At 47.0% G+C, this 16,632-nt stretch overlaps 1 protein-coding gene across 1 annotated transcript; it reads left to right on the plus strand.

The window, feature by feature from the left end:
- Positions 1-1,501: 1,501 nt before the first annotated feature.
- On the plus strand, positions 1,502-15,501 carry LOC135823964 (3-hydroxyanthranilate 3,4-dioxygenase-like). Its single transcript, XM_065336841.1, has 11 exons — positions 1,502-1,828; positions 2,799-2,877; positions 3,511-3,597; positions 5,157-5,263; positions 5,570-5,659; positions 6,568-6,611; positions 7,327-7,391; positions 7,811-7,882; positions 8,831-8,893; positions 12,422-12,507; positions 14,739-15,501. The coding sequence occupies exons 1-11, from the start codon at positions 1,683-1,685 to the stop codon at positions 14,821-14,823; spliced, it is 924 nt and encodes a 307-aa protein (XP_065192913.1). The 5' UTR covers positions 1,502-1,682; the 3' UTR covers positions 14,824-15,501.
- The last annotated feature ends 1,131 nt before the right edge of the window (positions 15,502-16,632 follow it).

Consider the following 16,632-nt stretch of genomic DNA (forward strand, 5'->3'; position numbering starts at 1 on the left):
TGATTATTCCCAGGGTGAGGGTGACATCGGTTGGACGAGTATGATGATTACGAAGCCAGTTGAACATGATAGTTTTCAAAGGTAACTCAAAATAATTTGGCAATGAAAATTACAAAAGAGATCAACTAATGATTAGAAGAAGTCATGTTTTCTCCTTTCCATGGTGATCTCCAGCATGCATCTTGGTATGGGGATATTCATGTATTTTGTTGTACTAATGGCCACTTGCAAGTACGAAAAGGCACGATTTTCCGAAGTTTGAGGCTCCATAAGTGCAACAAAGTGAATATGTATCCCCACGTGCCAAAGCATAATATGAGAATTTTGCGAGCATAATGCGAGAATCCATGAAAGCACAATTCCATGATTTCGCGAGCATAATCCGCCGGAGCCTAACATGTGCATGTGTATTAAATTGTGTAACATTCTGGTGGAAGGGACTCGGCTAGGCACCGGCGGATTCTGCTCGAAAAGGTGGCAGATTCTGCTCGAAAAGCAGTGAAATTGGCAGAACCATACAAACCTTTTGGCGGGCAATTCCTCGAATTCTGCTCCATTTCTTTATCCACATACCAAACATGCATGAAACTTACCAGAAAAAGTACCGAATTCTGCCAATTTTTCTACCGGCATTATCCGCAGGTGCCTAGACTCGGCTGTGCTGAGTTTGACATAATAAAACGAATCCCGATGATAATCATTATTTACGCACACTGGACAGTACATACAGCACATTGAGGAATGTCAGCCTGAATGAGGAGAAACTTCCATGAGAAACGGTTACATGTACCGTAAAATCCCGCCAGAGCGCCCCGTCTCTCCTATCCGCCCCTCCCTGACTTCTTGTCAGGGACGTGATTGATTGTATCCTCGTATGACTCTTTCACAGTCTGAGATGCCGTACTGTACTGCAGACGCATGCTCGACCCCGTTGGAAATGTACGCAACAGTGCCCACCCTCTTGACCACGGATCGCACAAACCCTTGAGTTTTGACGGGTCCGGTGTACGAGATGCACGAACAGTTTTCGTAGGGTGAGTACATTTTCATGTAGCACTGAATGCGGCAAGTAGGACTCGCCCATCCGCCCCTCCCCACCTGAAGCGTCGAGGAGGTAGGGGCGCTCTGGCGAGATTCTACGGTACATGCGCTTCCTTCTCGAACCGTCAAGCCAGCGCCCAGTCCTTGGCCAACTACAACTGTAGCTTGACTCTTTTGTGACGGTCTTTGATCTCGACGGTTTCGACTTGAGCCCCTCTTGAAGCACCCCTCCCCCCCCCCCCCCCCCCCGCCCTCCCCTCCCATCACGTGCTCACGTTTTATGTACTAATCTAATGACTATGTAAAGAGCAGGTCATGACGTCAGCAGGTACGATTTCAGCTAGCTCGTGCACGTGCACACGCATCCTGTTTTTATTCTTTGACAGAGAGCGCGCGAGCTGCATGTAATGATGTATGACTCGATTGTTCGATCGAACAATCATGCACGATTGTATTCCTGTTTGGTCTCCTCTTCGTATCTTGTCTTGGTCACAGTTGGTGGTACTCTTGGTGTTACTTCGCTAAGTTCGCAGCCACAGATCTACCAATAATTGTTTTCAATTACCAATACAGAAACATTGTGCCTATTACATTGAGTCGCGCTGCTCAGAAATCATTATTCGCGAACGACCTTTGACACAATGGCTGACAATGGAGCTACGAAGCGTTGCTCTACCTGTGGTGACGAAAGCGGAGCAAAGAAGGCAGATGATGGTGTTCTCAATGTGACATCGTGGCTCGAGGAGAACAAGGACAACTTCAAGCCACCCGTATGCAACAAAGTCATGTACGTGTACTGTTTTTACTGGCAAATATTTTTTTGGTATCTTCAAACCATGGTAGTTTGGACAGAATTTTCAAACGAATTTTTGCCCAACATTACAATTTCACACAAGTCCACGGAGAGTGAGCTATAGTGCGACGTTAAATAAACTTCTACAACAACAACAACAACAACAACAGTGAAGGGGTGATGCGAATGAGCAGCTTATGGTGGTCAATCGCATATGCTTTGTGTGAAGTGGAAACCAGTGCTATAGAGTAGCAGACAGTGCTAGTTTACATTGAGATAAGAGAGTGGAAAACCGGCACTCATGCCACTGATTCCCCTCCAGACAAAGCATCTCAAATGAGGTAATCGCAGAATCACTATAGCTGACGAACCCTCAATTTTCTTGTCGAAATTTTTTTTTTTTAAATATAAAACACTTGGCACTGATTCTAGGTTCACACCGCAATGATGCTTTTCGTACGCGCATGGCTACGATCGTGTGCATGTCCAACGGGGAGGCGTAGCGAGATCAAGGTACCCGAAACGATGTGCGTTTCAGCACCTGGTTTAAACGTTCTGAATGATCTGTGGTCCATGCAGCTCACAATCGTGGCTTGCTGATCCCAATCGCATGCCAGACCGAATATGCTGTATGCGACCATGCCTAAAAAAAACCTACACCTTTTCACGTTATAGTCACCAGCATCATCTCCTTAAAGACGCTACAACTCTCTGATGTGCTGCGTGTGCTGAGTGACCCTCGATTTGCCTGTGCCTAAACGAATGAGGCTGGCGCACAGCAGCACGGGGAGTAGAGACTAAGCTGCTTTCACGCTGATAATACATGCAGAGTAACGGCTACCTTTGCAGTCTCTTAAGCGGGTGCTGAGTTTCACTAGATGTGACGTGCATTTGGTTTGGTGCTTGCCTGGGTAGTCTCTTGCCCAGTGCAGTATTGAACGTTTGTTTTCCTGGTCGTGTGCAGGAATAATGGATGGCTGAAGATCATGTTTGTAGGTGGTCCCAACCAGCGTAAGGACTATCACATTGAGTGCGGAGAAGAGGTGAGGGGTGCTGTTTGTTCGAGTGTGTGCATGTGTGTGTGTGGTGTGTGTGTGTGGGGGGGGGGGGGGGGCATGTGTGTGAGTGTGTGTGTGTGTGTGTGTGTGCACGCCCGCATGTGGGCATGCATGTATATGTGTGTGTGTGTGTAATCCCAGCACAAGTTGCACAAGTTGCTATTTCTAATATAGCTGTTCGCTATCATTGCTTCAGCGATGGGCAGGTCTGAGGTGAGGTGAGGTGTGTGCGCGCGCGCGTGGGTGTGCGTTGTGTGTGTGTGTGTGTGTGTGTGTGTGTGTGTGTGTGTGTGTGTGTGTGTGTGTGTGTGTCACATTCTCGCACCTTTTGGAAAAGCTACAGAGTTTCAGTACTTACTCTACGTGTAGCTGGTGTACATTTAGTACAGTCTTCAGACTGAGCTCAAAAAGTTGCATTGGCTCCTCGCATCTGATAGCCAATGGATTTGTAGAGTTGAACGGGGGGGGGGGAGTCTTCGTCAACCTGTGAGATATGCTTGTTGTTCTAGTGACACTCAATGTCTATTGTCCACCTTTAGTCTCTGAGAAATGAGAAGTGCGATTACTATCTGTCTCTGATTCCTTAGGTCTTGTTGTTTCTCGTGTGTCCGCGAGCAGCTCTTCTACATGGTCAAGGGCTCCATGGTGCTCAAGATCATGGAGCATGGCACTGATCCCAAGGACATTGTCATCAACGAAGGAGAGGTAAGGATAGCAGCATTGCACTTTGTGCCACAGTCACTGCCGCCATCACTGTTTTGTATTGTCCGTATTGTCTCGTATTATCCGTATTGTCTCGTGTAGAACCCTGTTTTTGAATACAGGCCTTGTTTTCAAGATGCACTGGCAGCAAATATGCCTGGTTTTGTGTTGACAAACATAGGAATACTTGGTTTGGATAGAAGCCTGACCTGAGTAGAAGCCTATAGTGCATTTCAAAAGTCCAGACCTCTGGTTTCAAAAAACCGTTAGGACAGCATCTATACCACATAAAATCTGTGATCACTTTGTGCATAAAATTTTCGAAATTGGGCGTCTGTTATCCAATCGCTTAGAAATTTATATGAGAAAAATTGCGTGAGCTGCCTGAGTAATATTCCGAAGAAATTTCTCAAAAAGCTCAAACCAAATTTGAATTATTCAAAAAAGTCTAGAGGTCTATACTTTTGAAACGCACTATAGTACTGACATCGGCTTCTACAGGAATAAGACGGCTTTAATACGCGACATTAAGGTCTATTTTTATCCACACCGAAACGTCTGATAGGATGAATGTGGCTATCAAGAGTCCATAACCAGCAGTACGCAGCTGTGCCCACGGGTCAGTGCGCGGCGGAGAGCTGTCCACATTACCTAACCTGCCTGCATCACTCACAATCTCTTATGCCAGCAGCACATCCATATTGCCTGATTCATTCGAGTAGCCACCCGATCTCCGAGTTTTTTGTGCACTGACTCCAGAAGTTGTTCCGTAGGACAGTTCAAAGCATAGGGAAAGTGTGGTGTTTGATTTTCCACAGTGACCGAATGCGTGGATTGTAGCTGCATGATGTAATGTAGGCAACGCACTGCGCGTTTTGCCCATAGAATAGAAATCACAGTTACCCCCTCTCCGTTATGGACTCTTGTCATTATAAGTAAGTACTTGGTTAAAACCAACAACAGCAGCTTAGTAGGCACGTCACTAAAGGTCCGTCCTAAGAAAGATTTCGAATGTTCAAATTACCCCATATTCTATTCAGCAGGATTTATACCGTCTGACCAATTTCGCATTGGACACTGCGTACCAACTACTCCTCTTGAAATTCTGTGTAGAACTTACTGAATACTGAGAATACCTCAGAAAAGAGGTGGCTCAATGTCGTGCTTCAGGATGATCAAATAATCCTTAACATGGCAAATATCTAAGTGCAAAACCGTACAATTTGTGGAGTTTGCGTTGTTACTTATTTTTGCTGATCAACAACGGCAAGAGTGGTTTGTTCTATCCCTTTTATGTATGCAGCATAGCCATTTTATTTGTCTGTCCGTTTGTTCATCTGTGTCCGTCGGTCTTTCTGTCTGTCTCTCCCTCTCTCTCTCTCTCTCTCTCTCTCTCTCTCTCTCTCTCTCTCTCTCTCTCTCTCTCTCTCTCTCTCTCTCTCTCTCTCTCTCTCTCTCTCTCTCTCTCTCTCTCTCTCTCTCTCTCTCTCTCTCTCTCTCTCTCTCTCTCTCTCTCCACCCATCCTCACACACACTCCCCATTTCTCACCGTCCCTTCCCAGCTGTTCTGCCTACCCTCACGTATTCCACACTCACCGCAGCGCAATGCGGACACCATCGGCTTGGTCATTGAGCGACACCGTATTGCTGAGGAAGACGACTGCTTGAGGTATGCACATTTGGACTCATGTTATGTTATGAATACCTGTATTGTCTGGATCTGTTTTTTAATAGAATGAATTGAGTGATCTGCAACGACCTCGACGGAGACAGTCTTTCGGTCGCTTTTAAAATGAACGACTCAATGGGATTTATCCTGACCGATGTGGCAAGGGAACAGCTGCTGTCACAGTGTGCAGTAAAAACTTACTACCCCCCCCCCCCCCTCGTATGCATCGTTGAATAAGTTAGCCTGTATGTAGCTACCATCACATGTTTCCTTTGCTTGTGCTACTGTCATCCCATATGTCCTCAGGTACTATGTTGATGGATCCACAGAGATTCTCTACCAGGAGATGTTCCACCTGAAAAACCTGGAGAAGGACCTTCCACCCATCATCAAAAGGTATGCTACAGTGGTGCCAATGGTTGTATGCTACACATAGGGGGGGGGGGGGGGGGGGGGTATTTCAGAAATTCTAGGTGCTCAACATTTTAGGTAGGATAGCAGTCACTGCTACACAATTTCATAATTGGCCAGCGACTACCAGTATGGATTAGCAGTTTTGCTTTTTAGTATTATCACCCGGTGCAATATTAATCGCAGAATTTTGTGCGGAAAAGGACAATGGACGCAGCTGCTATTGCTTTTCCAAGCGAAGTTGACTTGAAAATTTGCACTGCAGTTTTACCGGGGCTCGTTTCATGTTTAACATCCTGAGTGCAAAATCCGACTTCGAATGCTTCACAGCATTCTCCTTCGAGGCAGTTCCACTGATTCCTTCAAAAATGGAAGTCCAGAAATCAAATTGATATTTGTGAATGGACTGTACAGGCATTTGAACTGGTTGAACTGTTTCCATAGTGCCGGCCCAAACACGCTGCAGCAACCACCAGCACGCAAGTACGGTGTGATCCGCAGAGATGTGTTTGCCGCTGTTTCCTATAGTGGTGTGCACGGGTAGTCGGGTACCCGTGCTACCCATGAGGACCTCGGGTAGATGGGTACAGAATAGTACCGGAAACCCAAAGTGGCAGATGACATCATGTACAGTGCACGTGTGCGAATTCATGTAATACTCTGCATGTCTACCCAGTGTGTAAGGGAAGGGGTGCTTTGTGGTTTTTACCATGGAAACATTACCCCCTCGGGTACTCGTGCTACCCGTGGAAAACTACCCGAACCCGATACCCGAAGAAAATGCTACCCGACTCAGTCCTAGTTTCCTATTTGCCTCAGCAGTGGGAAAATGCTGTTTTTTGCCTAAAGAAGTACTAACCTCCTTATGTTTTTTGTCTCTTATTATGACATAGGTATTTTGCTTCGGAAGCTCACAAAACAGGCAAGCCCGTCGATGGTAAGAGAGCAAGCTTTTGGAAAGAAAAGAAAACTGACTTGCTTCTAGTTCATATAGGAGAGATGCATGCAAGCAGTAGATGTGAGTGTTCAAGGACGCTATAGCCTGGGTCATGCTTTGTTGTCATGTACTACAGTTTATGCACGCCAGCGAGTGCGGGCAGTATTCGGTGATACGCTGCGTCGCCACATGGCATGCAGGGTATTTTCAACTATTTTGCGATATCGCTCGTACCGCTCACGGCTCAGTGTTTGCGTTCAGGGCGAATGCTTGGTGCGGAAACTTCTGGATGTGGAAGCATTCCCGGACCAGAGCGATGTGAACTCAAACTCAAGCTAATAGCATGGAGCCAAAATATCCCCGGTCACTAATATCCCTTTCAGAGCTTGGGCCTTGACACGGGTTGTACTATGTGCATGGCTGCATGGCTGCAGCTAGAAGTGCAATACCCCTGTTGTGTGCAATACATCCTGCTTGGCCTACCTGCGAGTGCGCACACTTGCAGTACCGGCTCTGATATATATACCGTTACGGCTGCGCCTTTCTGGCATGTATCAACTGGTATCATTGCCCCGTGTACACACGCACAGACAGGTGGTTAGAACCCAGTGCACTCTAGGGTCCAGGACCTTGTGGCCATTTTCTCATCTAGCGTGTGTCTGCTCAATTCTCATTGCACTTGCCCTTTGTTTTGTCGTATTCCGTTTTCGTTTAGGCCCGTATGAAGATGTGATCGAGCTGAGGAAGGAGAAAGTCATGGAGCCGTTTTCTTTCCAGCAGGTAAGTCCTCCCTCTAGCTTCTGCAGGGCATTACATCAGTTCTTAGTATTAATAAATTAACAGCATTACTGGCCTGCAGTGAAGGTCCCTGATTCTGGTCCTGATGAGCACAGTGATCTGTTGTCTGACTTTGCCGGTACTAACATACTCGCATGGGCATGGAACTAGAGATGTTGTACGTGACAGTGTTGTGTGCTTGTATGTGTGCAGTAGTCAGCAGCATCTGGTCTCACCATTCTACGCGTATGGACAGCACTGGCTCGCACTGCTGCCTGGGGTTCATCGAGTCACATCACTATCTTCCTCCTCTTCTTAGTGTGGGTTATAGGTCCTAGTAATACTATGTAGGTTGTCAGTCAGCAGTCATAAGTTTGAGGGAGTTGATCAACGTACAATTCTGCTCTTTCGAATCCTTGCAGTTCCTGGACGACAATGCTGACAAGCTAAAGGAAGACGGCAGCATCAGCGTGTTTGAAGGAATGGACAATAAAGTAAGTTGTATGAGGTATGCCCAGAGTTGTAGTTCTGTCACCTTTTGTAGAGGCATGGGATTAGTATTCATTGTGGCTTGGAACATATTGTCCAGTCCGTGTGCAAGAGATGGGGAGGGGGAGTGCATGTGTTGCTGCACTTGCTATGTGATTTCAGTATGACATTGTATCTTGAACTGTCACTAGTGCTCAATCCTTACCTGATGGAGTGGAGTGGTTTGCACCGCAGGCTTGGCAGGAAACCTCTTTATTCACACTTACTATGGTACTATAGTTAACTTCGCTTATAACGACACTCGGCGGGGCATCAGAAAAGTGTCCTTATTCGCGAAGTGTCGTTATACCCGAAGTCTCATTATGTAATACAGTTGGATGGGACTTTGCTCTGGGCATGGACATTCTGTCGTTATTCGCGAATTGTCGTTATATCCGCAGTCGTTATTAGCGAAGTTGACTGTACAATCAGAAACTATGCTGTCACCACCATACAAGTAGAAAAGCGTGTTACTTTGAGCTCATTCCTCCAACTAGTTTTCAATCTTTCTCTCTTCCTGCAATCCACACCGGTGGTGACATGGCTGCATCGGGTATGAACTTTGTAGATGCTTGTAATCCTCCGCATTAGCTATTACCCGGTATGTCACTCTCTTGACTTTCATTGCGTGACAAATCTGAGCAGTTCCACGTGGTACAGTGCTGCTCAAATGAAATCCAGTCGCGAGAGTCAAGTTGGCGCCGTGCACCTTTTCGCAGCCCAGTGTTCGAGGGTCTAGGGCTGCGAAATGCCCGGCGCGTACTTAAGTGACGAGACTGGATTTCACTGAGCAGTATTGTACATGATGGGTGGTGTCTTGGTACCGTCTGATACTTCAAAACTATGCTTGGTGCCCGCATTTGAACTGACCGATATGCCTATCGTCTTTTGTGTTGTGCCGATGGCGACTGTAGGTGACCGCGTTTGGCAACACGACCAAGACGATGTCTGGCTGGGAAACATGGCTCTGGCAATGGGTAGGTTACTGCATGAGCATCTTCACTGGCCAGAAAAACGAACGACGCTTGAGGTCACGCTCAAGAAATGAACAAACTTTAGGGTTCACGGCTTGCCACTAAAAGCACCCGTCACGTGCGCCTCCATTTTGGATTATGGACGCGCACTACAGGCCGCGACAGCGCCTATCGAAGTAAAAAAATATCGACTCGAAGTCTAGCCGGAGAGCGTACTTTTTGAATTTTTCCTTGGCTTCAGTGGCTTCACTTCACTCGGGCTTTGCACTTTTCTGACTGACCTGGACTTGATGATGGCGGCAGTGGCGGTCTTGGCGAAAGATCCAGTTCCATCTGAGACACTCTGTCGTCTTTTCTTATCTGCATGCTGAGGTTCTGGCAAAGCGCAGCTGCATCGAACCTGACTAGATGTAGCTGCACGCATCCTTTGTTTGCCCTGCAAATCTCGATCTGTTGCTCTTCTTGCTGTTTGGCCGCTGATGCCATGGAAGAAAATATTCTTCCTGTAAAGAGGCCGAAACTGAGCTAGGGCACGTCAAGATATGTAGGGTATACAAAGAAAAAGAAATGTCATGGTCGTTTCAGCAGCTCACGACAGCCAACACGCTCCATCGTCGGGATTGGAAGTATCCAGCACGGCTGTTCCGAGCGCTGCTGCTCTTGTTATTCTTCTTCTTCAGAAATTCTCCACACCTTGTCGGCCAAAGTACGCGCGCGCGTGCACGGAAAATAGATGCGCTGAGCCGTTTCTTGTTCGATTTTGACAAATAATGGCTTGTTGTTTTGCTCTCGACCTTGGCTATCTTTCTACCGTTCAGTATTTTACGGACACGCAACGGCTCCCCCTGTTTTTTTAGCCGAACTTTGGCCAAAGTTACTGGAAAACGCGGAACTCGTTTGAAAAAATACGAACGGTGGAAGTCTTGGAACGTCTTTCGTGCGTGTGGATTCAAAAATTCAGGCAGTTTGAGCCAACCGTAATGAATCCCGTAGAGTTGAAAGTGAGTGATATTGATGGGAAAATGCGATTTGAGCACTGACCGATTGTGTGGGACAGTATATGCACGCGCCTGTCACGTGCATGATGTAGCTGGCGACGCTAGCATGCCAATCCGTGAACCCTAAACTTCAGGCTGCTTACAAGCAACACTTTCCAACTACAGTGAAACCTGTCTAAGCCGAACACTCAAATCAAAATTCACGGTTCGCGTCAGACTCGGCTAGAGGCCGAGTTTTCCGCATCCGTAGGAACGCCACCACCCTGCAAGGATCAAGGCGCAGATGCAGCTCCTAATGCGGTGGGAGGTGAGGAGATCAGACCCACCAAAGTGGTCAAAGACCGAAATTCCCAATCACTGTATCCATGCTTCACGCTCGAGGGACATTCGAAATATGGTCCCATGTACATATGGTCTTCTTATCCAGGGTCACATGACTGGAAATAACACCCCTTGGTCGAAGTTGTAGTGGTCCTCTAGGACAGTTGGTCACCTTGACAGGTTTTACTGTGCTCTCGATGCCGTCTTGTCAGGTGGAATACATGACATTGTGTCATGGCCGGTGATCAATCTAGTAATCTAGTAGCACCAGGTCGTCAACCGATACCGTAGACTAGCAAGCAGATAGGATTCTCACCTGATCCAGCGCTCAACAAGTAGTCTGTATCAGGTGGAAGGGAGAAGAGTAGACTCACTTTATTGCCTCTGGAAACCTCCCGTTTTATGGCGAATAATTGTTTCGACAGCAATACATAATTTAGAAAGCGGCATTGTCATTCGCTATTTTAGACAATCTGAACAGTTACGGTACTTAGGGTGCGTTCTTATATTCTCTAGCTTCTAGAAGAAGAAGAAAAGAGAAATTGAAGAAACTGGGATTATTCAAGAACGGGTCTCGAAGAATTCGGAGATATTTTGCACATGTCAAGCAAAATGAAGCGCCAAAGGGGCCGCGATCTTGAGTGCCACGAATGTAGTATGCACGTGTGCGTACACTCATGATGAACACGTGGCTTTTAGTCGTAGTTCGCATGCGCTGATCCCAAACCGCGAATCTCCAAGTTTCAACCACCTCTGAAGCTTGGAGAGCTTTGGAGAGCCTCCTAAAAGTCGGAGAGGATATAAGAACGGCTCTCGAACTTTTCGGAGAGTCTCCAACTTTTCCGAGAGGATTTAAGAACGCACCCTAAGTATAAGACGATATAAATGTAAGGCGATGAGTATTGGGAGTTGCACATTCAACACGTGCACACACCATTGGACCATTGGACGCCCATCGCCGGAGGCGATAATAGCGATGCTACATCAGAAGCCATAGCGGCTTGTGCTGGGATTGCACCATTCAACAGCTTGCAAGGCTGGAGAATTGACCGCCACTATTCAGCCTGGTCTACACCACACAGCTATGAAGTGGCTTTTTCTGGCCAGTGAATCCCTACTTTTTCTTTTTGGTCTTTTTCATTTTTTTTCACACACACACACACATCACACCACATACTCTGGCATGCACTGGCTGTTGGTAACCAGTACTAACCACCCAGGAGAATGAAAGAAAGTCAGGAGGAGTCTGAGAAAGAGAAGAAAGACGTGTGTGACCATAATCGTCGGGAATCGAACCCGCAACCTATCGATCGGAAATCGCTGCACATACCACTGCACCATATGGGACACACACACACACACCACACACACGCGCACACACATACGCACACGCACACACACACACACACACACACACACACACACACACACACACACATACGCACACACACACACACACACGTACGCACACACATACACACACACGCACACACACACCATTGGCTATGGTTAAGTGTCCTTTTTTTCTAAAACGTTTTCGTTGCCTGAGGTGTAGTCGTACGACAGCACTTTGTGACACCTGTCACGAGCGGTAAGCCATCATTGTTCAACCATGAAAGTGTCCGGTCTTTAATTAAGCTTTCCACATCTCAAGAATAGTACTGAGTCCAGCTTCCGACATGCTGATAGCTCGTGCATGGTTGTTTTCACGACGAGTATGGCACAGGCAAAGAGAAAATGAGCAAGAACAATAAACTGTACGCAGCAGAGATGAGATAGAGACAGCGCAGAAAAAGGTAGCCAAAAACAACATGGTAAAATGCGTATCCTCATACACATCGAAGGAAATATTGCTTGCTAGGAGCTGAAGCTCGTTCTTTTCTTGAGTGTGATTTCATTTCTGTCTCCCAGAATGCTAACAACTCAGGTTGTATGATTTACTATCATGAAAACACTCACAAGTTCACACAAACGAAAACAAGGGCTGGCCCATGAGTGCGTCGTCGTCTTACGGCTGGGCAGCACCGGGATTACTATAGGTATTAGGCTTTCCTCATGTAGCTCAGGCATGCGTTGCTGCGGAGCTCGAGAGGGCATGTTGTGTTTGTCTTGTCTATGTGCTCAACCTACCACAGTGGGTGTGAAGCAACTATAATTGTAGTGGAAGCTTCTCGGTAGAGTGTCTGTGCCTGTGTTTCGATTTTTGTTGCAGGAGGGAGAGACTCAGCTGTGTTTGGAGAGAGCCCCTAAGAGAACGCTGAAGAAGGGTGACAGTTTCCTCGTACCAGCCGATACTCAGTGAGTTGAGTGGTTCGCCCACATCCGTGCACACACACACACACACACACACACACACACACACACACCCGTTGGGCCATTGGGAAGCCCATCGATTAGGCGAGGCAGTAGTTCTTGTGACGGGATAAATCATTCGGACGGGGAAAGTCGCAGACACAGACGAACACTCTTGGTTGGGCTGGCTTGGTGGCTTCCGACGACAAAGCTCGCGCCAGTCCCGGTCCTGAGCAAAGTGGTACCATTGCGCCTCCGGGCTACCAGTCGCACGCAGGTCTGAAGCTGCCACATCTCTCCAACGACGCTTGGGTCCATGGCGGGGCCGCGTGTTTTCACACACACACACACGTACACACACACACACACACGTACACACTTCCACAGTTTCATGACATGTGTGACTCGACTTGACTGTATGACAACAGAAGGATGTACACAGTACACTGAGAGTGTTTGGATGCCGCCAAGCCAGATCGTACCCTACTAGTACTGTAGTAGCGTTTAGCCTTGCTCCACTATCTACAAATATGACCATGTACATTATATTTGTATGTCAAAACAGAAAGGTTCCAGGCTGTCCAAGAGAGTGCTCAATACCGAGAGGCAGAGCTAGTTCAAACAATAAGAGGACGTAAAAAAGAGGTTTTTTCCGTCCTCTTCTTGTTTGTTTTATATTTGTACGTCAACAGGTGAGCATATTAGGGAGCCTCAACTCAAACACTCGAAACACGGTCTCGTTGCTGCATACGTCACTTGAAATGTTCACCAAATTTTCAAGCATGGCCCATCATCAGTGTAAAAACAGTCAAGTAAGCATATCGCATATAGCCACAAGAGCTGTGAGGCAAGAACCCTGGGTCTGCTGCAGGTCAAGCAAGTGAACTTCAAATTGTTTCTTCCTTCTGCCACTGCTGTACTACTAATACTGCCGTGTTTCCACGATTACAAGTCTCCTCCCACAAATAAGTCGCATCACATCTTTAGGTCCCTGTCGTTAATTAAAGGGGAGTTCTCGCCGTTTTTTCTCTGTTTGGCTCCTGATCTTCGTTTTTTTCTCTACAATGGTTGGGAGGGGATGAAAAAGTGAATTGAAAGTGCTCAAAATTGCCCCGGCGTACAGCCTGAAGTCATGGCGGACTTGAGCTTCATGAGTATATTCGTCGTTGAATTAATTGAGGTCAAGCCCTTGTGCAGTGCTGACTGCACGTGCGAGTGATTTGTTGCGACGTCGATCTACGGTACGCATGCCACACAACGCCTTGTGAACCCAGCCAGCACAGCTGTGTTGATGTGTTCGTCGTGCAGAGGGAGAATGCCAAGAACTGAAAGACCTGAATGTAGTGTTATTCACAGGGTAGTTTGCGGCAGAACATTTGATACGCTTCAGGGGCGTCGGACACGGTACGGTCACTACGGTATTGACCGTACCACTTTTTGCCCCAGGTACCCCGTGAATCAATAAAATCAAGAGTACACAACCCACCCTCAGAGTGCGCAACTGGGATGGGGTTGCGGGACGGCGTAAGCCGTGATGTATGTCATTTTTTGGGTCGGACTTGCGTCATTCCATCGACGCGGTCCACCACGCGTGCACGGTCCACACTTCCCCTACTCATGATGTCATACTATGACGTGCAACACGGATTTCGCCGTCCCAGATCTGATAAGTGAAGTTGTGCACTCTGGGGAGTATGGACTCTTGTTGATAAAATACACTGATGATCTTAGATTTTCAAAATTTTCGGCTCAGCCACCACTCCCCCACGAGTAAATTGCACCTCAGATGGCTGACCGTACCACACTAAAATACCTTCCGACGCCCCTGTGCTTATTACAGGTTGTCAGGTGCATTAGGTTTCCTCGCCCTGGCTTGGTTGAGCATCCAATGCCCTTCCAAGTCTAGTTGCGCATTATTTGGCATATCATCTATTGTTTTGTCATTCGAGCCACTTGTAGAATATCACCAAAATCAGTTTTTGGCATTCATTAAAGTTGAGGGAATGAAAAAGGGAAAAGTCTGAAGGAAAAATTAACTATCATCATCAGGACTCGAACCAGGGACCTTCACTTGAGGCTTGAGGCCAGCGATGCTCTAATAATATAACCACTGAGCTATGGTGTATCAGTTTTTGGCGTGGCATGTTTTAAAATGCATTTATTGCTCCGTGTGCTGCTTGTGTTTTGACTTCTTGTTTTTCTTCTTTTGCATTCTGCGTTCTGCGTTGCTTGACCAGGTTCACCGTGCATGGCAACGGCAGCTCTCTTCTGCTCGCCTTCCAGCAGGTGGTGGCTGGTTTCGACGCTCAACCGCCCATGTAGACCATGGATATAACGTGTGAGTGCGCGCGAGTGTGTGCGCGCGACCGCCTGTGTGTGTTCATGTACATGTACATACCGCCGTGTCCTCACTGTTGAAGTCCTGCATGATGATGCTCTGTTGCTCACGGCTGTTCCCACAGTATGCTTGCTTATACTGGACGATCTCATACTGGGAACAGCACTTCGCATCACAGCCTATGGTGTATGCCTTTCCTCGGCCGTTTTGCTAAGCAATCTCTTGCCCATGGACATTAGTCCGGTTCTGCCCACGTGGCTCTCTTCAACTGTGCCAGGGTAGCATGAAGACTGCGCCGCTGCCACCAATGGCGTCTCTCCAATATCTCTCTCCTACTCCTGCCTCTATTCGGATCGGTTTCAACTCTGCACGTGAATTCCGAATGCGTCTTCCGAGTAGTCACGGCAACCTACTGCAGTCTTATTGGCCTATGAATTATTTTAGGCACATCGACGTTTGTGCTTTTTAGATAGTGCTTGGTATGATGATTCCTTACCTTTTTTTCTTATTTTTAGATCAGTTTAGATCATTTTCAAATGTGAAAGTTTCTCAGATTTTCAAGGCCAAATTTTGCCTCTACTTCCTAGCACATCACTGTCACTGGTTTGACGTGAACAGTTTTCTGAAATCTCTTAAACACGGTGTGCCCGCCTGCACTGGTATTTTTGCACACACCTTTAGTGTGTGTGTCCGTCTGTGTGCATGTGTATGCGTGTGTGTGTGTGTGTGTGTGTGTGTGTGTGTGTGTGTGTGTGTGTGTGTGTGTGTGTGTGTGTGTGTGGAGGTGTGGGTGGGTGTTTCCGTCTGTGTGTATGTGTGTGTGGGGGGGGGGGTGGTGGGTGGTGTGTATGTCCGTCCGTCTGTCTTTCTGTCTCGGCAAAAGCTTGGTATCCACACGGTGACACACCAGCACGGGTCCAGCCAAGGGATTCACAATTTGTAACGAAGGATAGGCAGACCACGCAACAGGAGCAAGACTGCACTGATTGATAATGATTTAATATATCATTTTTTTAACGTTTCGACGATTATCTTCTTGCATTATCATTATTTAAACTCGGATGGTGAGTTTCCTTTTCCTTTCTTCATCATAATTATCATTACAGTCAGACCTCGCATAACCGCACACATCCGTTTTCCACAAAAATATCCGGATAGGCGAGGGAACCGGATAATTGAACACGCATACTGTATGTGTACATGGCATATGCTGTAAATCGGTAACCAACGATTTTCTTCAGGATGGCGAGGGATCCGGATAAACGAGGACCGGATAAGCGAGGTCTGACTGTATTATTATTATTTTTTGCATTGTCATTCTGAAGAAGAGAATCGTCGAATCGTCAGAATAGATCAGTATCAATCAGTTTAGTCTTGCTCTCCTGTTGTGTGGTCTGCCTATCCTCTGTTGCTGTGTGTGTGGGCATGCTACTGTATCTTGTGTACATGCGTACAGCCCGTGGCTGTGCAGGTTTTGCCTGGTACATGTACCATAGCTCAGATGGTTAGAGCATTGCTCATGACAAGCAAGGTCCTGGTTTCGAGTCCTGGTAGGTCGGGCATTTGTTCTCTTTTCAGGCAGTTCACTTCCCCTACTGATCCTTTGAATTTTGAAGTTCTCCCAGTCCTATAATTAAATTGTAATCACTTTCTTTCACCTCTGGTAGTACATTCCAGAATCGACCGTGGCTGGTCCCTGGGTGAGGGAAAAAGAGTACTGTAAAAGCCATATTTATAACGAAGTGCTAACTCTAACGAGTTAACGAGGAGAAATCTGTCGTTAAAATAGAAAT

Source organism: Sycon ciliatum, chromosome 8, assembly GCF_964019385.1.
Source record: "Sycon ciliatum chromosome 8, ocSycCili1.1, whole genome shotgun sequence".
Classification (NCBI taxonomy): Eukaryota; Metazoa; Porifera; class Calcarea; order Leucosolenida; family Sycettidae; genus Sycon; species Sycon ciliatum.

Coding starts and splice junctions, on each gene's coding strand:
- LOC135823964 (XM_065336841.1), top strand. CDS start 1,683: ATGGCTGACAATGGAGCTACGAAGCGTTGCTCTACCTGTGGTGACGAA. Junction 5,660..6,567: donor CTTCCACCCATCATCAAAAG/GTATGCTACAGT, acceptor ATTATGACATAG/GTATTTTGCTTCGGAAGCTC. Junction 6,612..7,326: donor AACAGGCAAGCCCGTCGATG/GTAAGAGAGCAA, acceptor GTTTTCGTTTAG/GCCCGTATGAAGATGTGATC.